Source organism: Coregonus lavaretus (genome assembly GCF_964263955.1).
Source record: "Coregonus lavaretus genome assembly, chromosome: 15".
In the NCBI taxonomy this organism is placed as follows: Eukaryota; Metazoa; Chordata; class Actinopteri; order Salmoniformes; family Salmonidae; genus Coregonus; species Coregonus lavaretus.
The window spans coordinates 24,850,555-24,860,423 of NC_140002.1; the positions used below are offsets into that span (position 1 = coordinate 24,850,555).

The window sequence follows — 9,869 nt, forward strand, 5'->3', positions numbered from 1 at the left end:
ATGGCGAGATCATGGAACGGGCAGTCCTTCCCCGGGAGGAAGAGCAGCTCCGTCTTGCCAGGGTTCAGCTTGAGGTGGTGATCCGTCATCCATACTGATATGTCTGCCAGACATGCAGAGATGCGATTCGCCACCTGGTTATCAGAAGGGGGAAAGGAGAAGATTAGTTGTGTATCGTCAGCGTAGCAATGATAGGAGAGGCCATGTGAGGATATGACAGAGCCAAGTGACTTGGTGTATAGGGAGAAAAGGAGAGGGCCTAGAACTGAGCCCTGGGGGACACCAGTGGTGAGAGCACGTGGTGCGGAGACAGCTTCTCGCCACGCCACTTGGTAGGAGCGACCGGTCAGGTAGGACGCAATCCAGGAGTGAGCCGCGCCGGAGATGCCCAGCTCGGAGAGGGTGGAGAGGAGGATCTGATGGTTCACAGTATCAAAGGCAGCAGACAGGTCTAGAAGGACAAGAGCAGAGGAGAGAGAGTTAGCTTTAGCAGTGCGGAGAGCCTCCGTGACACAGAGAAGAGCAGTCTCAGTTGAATGACCAGTCCTGAAACCTGACTGGTTTGGATCAAGAAGGTCATTCTGAGAGAGATAGCAAGAGAGTTGGCTAAAGACGGCACGCTCAATAGTTTTGGAAAGAAAAGAAAGAAGGGATACTGGTCTGTAGTTGTTGACATCAGTGGGATCGAGTGTTGGATTTTTGAGAAGGGGTGCAACTCTCGCTCTCTTGAAGACGGAAGGGACATAGCCAGCGGTCAAGGATGAGTTGATCAGCGAGGTGAGGTAGGGGAGAAGGTCACCGGAGATGGTCTGGAGAAGAGAGGAGGGGATGGGGTCAAGCGGGCAGGTTGTTGGGCGGCCTGCAGTCACTAGTCGCAAGATTTTATCTGGGGAGAGAGGGGAGAAAGAAGTCAAAGCATAGGGTAGGGCAGTGTGAGCAGGACCAGCAGTGTCATTAGACTTAACAAACGAGGATCGGATGTCGTCAACCTTCTTTTCAAAGTGGTTGACGAAGTCATCCACAGAGAGGGAGGAGGGGGGGGGGGGGGGGGGGGGGGGGAGGATTCAGCAGTGAGGAGAATGTGGCAAAGAGCTTCCTAGGGTTAGAGGCAGATGCTTGGAATTATGATAACATAACAATTTAATCATTTAGTAAAAACAGCATTAAATAGTTGTAATCATTATAAATGATAGTTGTAATAATCAACAATACTAAAATCTTACAGATTGAATGATTGTTAATAACAAGCTAGCAGTAGCAGAACAATGTTTTAGTTAAAATGTCAAGTTCACTAATGCAAACATGTCAAATACAGTACATTATTTTACTGTAGTTAACTATGTCCTACATTAGCACTTACTTTAACTTTTAGTTCGTACTATAAATGTGAGACATCATTTTAATTGGAGATTGCACAATGAATTTCTAATAGTATTCGTTCATAAACATTTCTGAGGATATCACTGGATAGTAAAAGAAGCATGATCCAGAAAAAATACAGTTCAAGTATTCAAATATTCAAGTAAACAAATAGGCATGTCCCTTTTATAACTCACAGTCTGTCATGAAAGACCATAGCCACACCCACAGCTGAGTCCACATCCTGCCCGTATTCCACAGGTAGAGGAAACACCCTCTTTGCTTCCTGTCTGAGCACCGCATTATGGGAAAAGGCACTCCCGCTGCCCATTATCCTTTGCACTCCGGCCTCCAGCAGGAAGACAGGGTGCATCATGGAGGTGATATTGTCTAGAACGCCCCAGCACACCGCTCTGGTCATGTGGCCTAGGGAGAGGTTAGAGGGGTGTATTTTTTACACCTGGCCCAGGCTGAGCGGGTCGTGTATTTCCCCCAGGATGGTAGGACTCCAAGGGCACATCTGATCAGCTTCTCATACATGTTGGAGTCTCTCACCTCCACCTCTATAGGTAAAAACATGAAATAGGTGTAATGACTCAGTAGCTCGATCTCTCATGGACTTAACAGGAATTAACATGCCTTCTGTAAGTGACACAAACTTACAGGGTTTGTGACTAAGTCAGTGACAGTATGTGAATGTTTATGAATCAATTGACCTAGCTCATTCATCCAGCCACTCAGCATGCCTACAAGAGTAGCGACCACATTTCCTCCATTGAGCGATGCTGCCACCACCAAGTAGGAGCCATCAAAGTAGAGGAGGTAGGAGATGGAGGAGGTGGGATCAGGGATATTTGGCGGAGTGAAGTCAAGTGGCATGGCATAGGTCAGCTGGGCTGAAGTGCTTATATTGAGAACTGCAAATAGGGATAGAAATAGTTAGCTCAGTATAATCAATGATCAAGTTGTGAATTCTAACCAACCCCTAGCCCCTACCATTAGCATTTAGGCACTCCTGTAGATCTGAAAGATGGATAGGTGTAAGCACAGAATGCTTAGTTTTCCACCTAGCCTATTAGAAAGTGTAAGGTGGAGCTATTACTATATAACTTAAACCTATCCAATCCTCATTCAGCAATACTATTGACATTCAAAGGTCAGACCACCCCTCTTCCCCAGGATTCACCTGCATCTGTCCAGTCAGTCATGCAGGAGTAGTCAGAACACTGGAAGTCCCCCAGGGCTGCCCCTACAGGTGTGTTGGCGTGGACGCCATGCCACTCACAGCACGTCTGACCAGCCATGCAGCCAGATGGCACACACTCAGGGAGCAGGTGCACGGGAAAGCCAGCATCCTTCAGACTAGAGCATGCACACACACACAGATGCATGTTAGCTAACACACAACATAACACAACACATCCATTCATATTATGTTCAGTATGTAGTATGTCAGTAATAACAACCTTCTGTACTAAAATATAATTAGTGCTAGAAGAAGAAGATGAAGATGAAGAAGAAGAAGAAGAAGAAGAAGAAGAAGAAGAAGAAGAAGAAGAAGAAGACCAGGATATTGTGCTCACATATCTATGTTCCACTGGTTGGTGGCAATGTTGAAGTAGCCCCAGCTGGCTGCATTCTGGCCAGTCATCATGGCACAGCTCTCCGAACCACTAAGCATGGACACCACATATTCATGGTTGGTTCCTGCCACAGTGAAGTCAGACAGGAACCCCGGCCTGCATTCAAATGCAGTGAAAAGCAGAATGTCAAGCTTTCTGAATCTATCAGTATATATATCAATCAATCAATAAACTGTATTTATAAAGACCTTTTTACAAGCCCCGTGTAGCTCAGTTGGTAGAGCATGGTGCTTGCAACGCCCGGGTTGTGGTTTCGATTCCCACGGGGGGCCAGTATGAAAAATAATAATAAACGCTCTGGATAAGCGTCTGCTAAATGACTAAAATGTACATCAGCAGATGTCACAAAGTGCTATACAGAAACCCAGCCTATAGTAAACTCCTGCACATAGGATACAGTGCCTTGCAAAAGTATCCCACTCCCTTGGCGTTTTTCCTATTTTGTTGCATTACAACCTGTAATTTAAATGGATGTTTATTTGGATTTCATGTAATGGACATACACAAAATAGTCCAAATTGGTGAAGTGAAATGAAAAAAATAACTTGTTTCAAAAAATTATACAAAATAAATAACGGAAAAGTGGTGCGTGCATATGTATTCACCCCCTTTGCTATGAAGCCCGTAAATAAGATCTGGTGCAACCAATTACCTTCAGAAGTCAAATAATTAGTTAAATAAAGTCCACCTGTGTGCAATCTAAGTGTCACATGATCTGTCACATGATCTCAGTATGTTACGAACCCCGTGGCTTTAAACGTCTAGGGTGGATGGACATGAGACCCGTAACATAATTCATGCAAATTATAAGCGTGACATGGAACAGTGAGAACAAAAACTACATGACAACCATAAACTACCGTCAAACATAAAATATTTATTTTTGAACACACGGTAAAGGTTTGGGAAAAAGGGCTGAGCAGGACCCAAGAAATGAAACAATAGTGTAAAACACCCCTAAACTGATCTTGCCTGCCTCAAGAACCGCTAAGCTACTGCTAATCATACAAAAATACAGTGGGTGGTCCGCTCAGGTCTAACTAGTGTTTTTAGACAGTTTTCTTCCTACGGGTAATGTACACCCAAGGGCAACTTGCTTAAATTCCCCTTTTCCCAGAAACACACAAAGTTACCAAACAGAGTAACCAGCAAATGAGTGAGTACACAAAACACAGGACACCACAGTATCCATACTCGCATACGGAAATAGTCTCTCACAAAGTTACCAAACAGAGTAACCAGCAACTTAGTGAGTACACAAAACACAGGACACCACAGTATCCATACTCACATACGGAAAATAGTCTAACAAAGTTACCAAACAGAGTAACCAGCAACTTAGTGAGTACACAAAACACAGGACACCACAGTATCCATACTCGCATACGGAAATAGTCTCTCACAAAGTTACCAAACAGAGTAACCAGAAACTTAGTGAGTACACAAAACACAGGACACCACAGTATCCATACTCACATACGGAAATAGTCTCTCATAAAGTTACCAAACAGAGTAACCAGCAACTTAGTGAGTAAATAAAACACAGGACACCTGTGATTAGGGCAGAAGGAGAGGAAAAACACAAAAAGACACAGGATACCTGTATCCGTAACACAGTACATATACACCTTTTCTGAAAGGCCCCAGCTTCTGCAACACCACTAAGCAAGGGGCACCACCAAATAATAATAATAATAATATGCCATTTAGCAGACGCTTTTATCCAAAGCGACTTACAGTCATGCGTGCATACATTTTTTTTGTGTATGGGTGGTCCCGGGGATCGAACCCACTACCTTGGCGTTACAAGCGCCGTGCTCTACCAGCTGAGCTACAGAGGACCAAGCAAGCGGCACCATGAAGACCAAGGAGTTCTCCAAACAGGTCAGGGACGAAGTTGTGGAGAAGTACCGATCAGGGTTGGGTTCTAAAAAATATCAGAAACTTTGAACATCCCACGGAGCACCATTAAATCCATTATTAAAAAATGGAAAGAATATGGCACCACAACAAACCAGCCAAGAGAGGGCCGCCCACCAAAACTCACGGACCAGGCAAGGAGGGCATTAATCAGAGAGGCAACAAAGAGACCAAAGATAACCCTGAAGGAGCTGCAAAGATACACAGCGGAGATTGGAGTATCTGTCCATTGGACTACTTTAAGCCATACACTCCACAGAGCTGGGTTTTACGGAAGAGTGGCCAGAAAAAAGCCATTGCTTAATGGCCCAAAAGCCATGTGGGAGACTCCCCAAACATATGGAAGAAGGTACTCTGGTCAGATGAGACTAAAATTGAGCTTTTGGGCCATTAAGGAAAATGGTATCTACAGTTGAAGTCGGAAGTTTACATACACTTAGGTTGGAGTCATTAAAACTTGTTTTTCAACCACTCCACAAATTTCTTGTTAACAAACTAGTTTTGGCAAGTCGGTTAGGACATCCACTTTGTGCATGACACAAGTAATTTTTCCAACAATTGTTTACAGACAGATTATTTCACTTATAATTCACTGTATCACAATTCCAGTGGGTCAGAAGTTTACATACACTAAGTTGACTGTGCCTTTAAACAGCTTGGAAAATTCCAGAAAATTATGTCATGGCTTTAGAAGTTTCTGATAGGCTAATTGACATAATTTGAGTCAATTGGAGGTGTACCTGTGGATGTATTTCAAGGCCTACCTTCAAACTCAGTGCCTCTTTAATTGACATCATGGGGAAATCAAAAGAAATCAGCCAAGACCTCCACAAGTCTGGTTCATCCTTGGGAACAATTTCCAAATGCCTGAAGGTACCACGTTCATCTGTACAAACAATAGTACGCAAGTATAAACACCATGGGACCACGCAGCCGTCATACCGCTCAGGAAGGAGACACGTTCTGTCTCCTAGAGATGAACGTACTTTGGTGCGAGAAGTGCAAATCAATCCCAGAACAACAGCAAAGGACCTTGTGAAGATGCTGGAGGATATAGGTACACAAGTATCTATATCCACAGTAAAACCAGTCCTAAATCGACATAACCTGAAAGGCCGCTCAGCAAGGAAGAAGCCACTGCTCCAAAACTGCCATAAAAAGCCAGAATACAGTTTGCAACTGCACATGGGGACAAAGATCATACCTTTTGGAGAAATATCCTCTGTTCTGATTAAACAAAAATAGAACTGTTTGGCCATAATGACTGTTATGTTTGGAAGAAAAAGGGGGTGCTTGCATGCCGTAGAACACCATCCGAACCGTGAAGCACGGGGGTGGCAGCATCATGCTGTGGGGGTGCTTTGCTGCAGGAGGGACTGGTGCACTTCACAAAATAGATGGCATCATGAGGAAGGAAATTGATGTGGATATCTTATCACATCAGTCAGGAAGTTAAAGCTTGGTCGCAAATGGGTCTTCCAAATGGACAATGACCCCAAGCATACTTCCAAAGTTGTGGCAAAATGGCTTAAGGACAACAAAGTCAAGGTATTGGAGTGACCATCACAAAGCCCTGACCTCAAACCTATAGAACATTTGTGGGCAGAACTGAAAAAGCATGTGCGAGCAAGGAGGCCTACAAACCTGACTCAGTTACACCAGCTCTGTCAGGAGGAATGGGCCAAAATTCGTTAAGCACGCTCAAGTTCAGTTTTTTGTTTGTTTCACAAGAAAAAATATTTTGCATCTTCAAAGTGGTAGGCATGTTGTGTAAAAAAATAAAAACAATTTCAATTCCAGGTTGTAAGGCAACAAAATATGAAAAATGCCAAGGGGGGTGAATACTTTTGCAAGCCACTGTAAGTGTGAACTGGGTGGAATAGACATGCTCTTATCCTACAGGTGCAATTATCAGGAGTCGACTGGCTGTATATGAAGTACACTTATTCCTCAAAATCAGCCCAGTCATGTAGGCATGATACTATCGGCCTATGTACATGTGTCTCATGTACCAGGAGATAGTGACACAACCAAAGCCCGTGGCTATGCTGAGATGTAAGTCTGGGTTTGGAAGAGTAGACAGAAAATGACTGTTGCAGCGCACATCCTGCCGGGTGATCAGCTGACTGGTGTCTCTAGGTCTGAAGAGCTGACCGCTGTCTCCACCTGACCAATCACAGCCTGAGGGTATACAGTGATTATAAAGGACTTGTTTGGAAAAAGAGACCTGTGATTTTCTATATAAAAAATCTATATCACATAGGCCTAATAGTGGGTGACACACTATTTATGACCAAAAAAAGGTTTTACCTGTTTGGGCTTTCCAGAATACAACCCCATGCATTTGTCCAGACACCCCAATTCTACTGACATTTTGGAGCTTGTCTCTAGGCAGAGATATGATGCACTCATTCAGATTTGTTATGATTTGTGCAGTGGGCTGCTCTTTGGCCTGCAAAGGAAAACCCAATCATATATTTTTTGAAGAAATCTATAAACAGGATTATGCACAATTTAAGATCAAATACAGCAGTTTAAACTGCTAAAAAGGCTGAAACATTTAAATCTAGAATATTTTGTTGTTGTAAAATCCTTTGAGTGGCAGGTCGCCTAGCAGTTAAGAGTGTTGAGCCAGTAAACGAAAGGTTGCTGGTTCAAACCCCCGAGCTGACTATCTATCAATGTGCCCTTGAGCAAGGCACTTAACCCTAATTGCTCCTGTAAGTCGCTCTATATAAGAGCGTAAATGTACATCCATACAGTATGGACTTTTAAATTAATTATATATGCCCATTGATTCTTGAAGAATATAACTTATAAACGCCTCGTGAGCTTAGTTCAACTGTCGAACCCCATCAGAACCCCAAATATAAGCTTGTTTTATTCCTATATTTGTAAACAAACACTGTATGGCTTATAATTTTGATATCATGGATGTTCAGTCCTTGCATCCATAGTTCCATCTACGAATTTGACAGTAGTTACATTTCTCCAGGCCGATCTCTCAGTTTAAAAGAAACCCAAAACAGAGTGGGGTTCACCGCATTGTTATTGTTTCAAGGATTCTAGTTTTAAAAGAATAGCTCATTATGCACGGCGATCAGAGAGAGGCGCTGTCACATTCATACATGCGTTTCGTCGCTGATGATATCTGCCTTGGTTGGCAAAGATAAGCTATCCGTTACTGTTTTTGATCTAATATCAAGTAACACGACTTTGATTGAAGTAGTTCCTATATCTTTGCCCAGTACATAGTTCGCCATGGTTGGCTGCTTCTGCGATAGCATTAGGCTCCTTAGCCTATTAATTATTGTACGTTTTTTCCAGAGCTCATTGTTTGTAAACAGAGGGCGCTACTATTTTGATCTAAGGCAGACACCATAGACCAAAGTTCGTTTTGGTCAAAGGTCACAACACATAAATCTTAAAGATGTCACAAAATGTTAAAGTAATTGAATTAAAGAAAATGTGTAATTAAATGTAATAGATAAGCACATTCATCCATTCACTTCATCAAAAACGAGCAGTTGATACAAAAATAAAAGTCCCAGAATGCATTTCGCAAGAAAAAGGCCGATTCAGAATGACGGGTCGCATGGCTTTTGCCTCTGTGCTAGTTAGCTAGAATGTGCTTTATTTCTGTAATTACATTCCTGTAGTGAAGGTGTTAGTAAATCAATTGACACGGAATATTAAGTGTCACAAACTAGCTATGTGCTTTTGATGTGTTTGTGAAGTAAACGAAGCACTCTATAATTTTTCATTTGGTGAGTAAACCGCTTGCTATCTAACTTAGCAAGCTGCTAACGTTAGCTCCCAGTTTAGCTCCAGCTACAGTCAATATGTCAGCTGGCTATCCGGTTCGCTAGTGACAAACAGGCTTGCTTTATACAAGATTATGCAGAATTTGTACGATACCGTAAATTACGTATATGCAACAATGTAATCATTCAATATTATGTAATGTTTTTCTAATGCCCTCTTGTTTGCAGCAGCAGCTGTCATCGTTGGGAAACAAACAAGGAGGTGCCGAAATGGCCTCAGTCGTAGCAAAACGAGAAGGACCACAGTTCATCAGCGAGGTTGCTGTGAGGGGCAACGCCGCAGTACTGGACTACTGCCGGACGTCGGTGTCAGCTCTGTCGGGAGCGACAGCCGGCATCCTTGGGCTCACAGGACTGTACGGATTCATCTTCTATTTCCTCGCCTCGTTCCTCCTCTCCCTTCTTCTCATCATCAAGGCCAGTCGCAGGTGGAACAAGTGTTTCAAGTCTCGGAGGATGCTCTTTACCGGAGGGCTCGTTGGAGGTCTTTTTACCTATGTCCTGTTCTGGACTTTCCTCTACGGAATGGTGCATGTGTACTAATAAAATTGACCAGAATGATAAGCAAGTTTTAAACCTAACGTCATGCAAATCCAATTATATTGTCTAACTGCCCGCAAAATTATTTGTAGATATAGGCGATTTATTAAATACTTAGTTAGATTAACTGTTTATTATACAGCTATGTGAAGTATGTCTGTCAGCAACTCTATTGATACACTAATCAACTAAAACATGTCCTTCTTTCTCTCATTTACTGAACTGTTAACTGCTGCAGTATGTTATTGTTAATCTCTGCTCTATTGCATCTCTAGGATAACTGAATTGACCAAGTTTTCTCATCTAGCAGTTGATAAATATTATAATAAGCAAAGACGGGTAGTAGGCTACAGGGTGATGTGCCTGATGCAAAATAATTTTTCAAGTAGTGTAAATAGGATATAACAGCTCTGGTTGGATCCTTCAAAATAAATAACATCTCCATACAACCTGTTTGTACAATTTATTGATCATAAGATTTGTCAGACAAGTGATATGATTGTTCTAACAATGGCCATTAGCCCTAAAAATTCATTATCATACAATGTTTTGAATATAAAGTAAATACATTAAACAACTTGCC

At 42.5% G+C, this 9,869-nt stretch overlaps 1 protein-coding gene and 1 pseudogene across 3 annotated transcripts; one reads left to right on the top strand and one right to left on the bottom strand.

Moving 5' to 3' along the window:
- Positions 1-611: 611 nt before the first annotated feature.
- On the bottom strand, positions 612-8,185 carry LOC311142836 (sedoheptulokinase-like; annotated as a pseudogene). The gene is made up of 8 exons (XR_014615534.1): positions 8,051-8,185; positions 7,233-7,374; positions 6,920-7,130; positions 2,943-3,098; positions 2,546-2,721; positions 2,076-2,276; positions 1,557-1,922; positions 612-809 (listed from the first exon to the last, which is right to left on the bottom strand). The product of XR_014615534.1 is annotated as a sedoheptulokinase-like (transcript).
- A 314-nt stretch (positions 8,186-8,499) lies between these two features.
- Positions 8,500-9,725, top strand: LOC311142496 (ER membrane protein complex subunit 6). 2 transcript variants are annotated; one of them, XM_084178146.1, is made up of 2 exons: positions 8,500-8,689; positions 8,915-9,725. In XM_084178146.1, the coding sequence occupies exon 2, from the start codon at positions 8,957-8,959 to the stop codon at positions 9,287-9,289; it is 333 nt and encodes a 110-aa protein (XP_084034272.1). In that variant the 5' UTR covers positions 8,500-8,689; positions 8,915-8,956; the 3' UTR covers positions 9,290-9,725. The 2 variants fall into 2 exon arrangements, with proteins under 2 accessions (XP_084034272.1, XP_084034273.1); XM_084178147.1 differs by having other exon boundaries at positions 8,918-9,725.
- Positions 9,726-9,869: the final 144 nt, after the last annotated feature.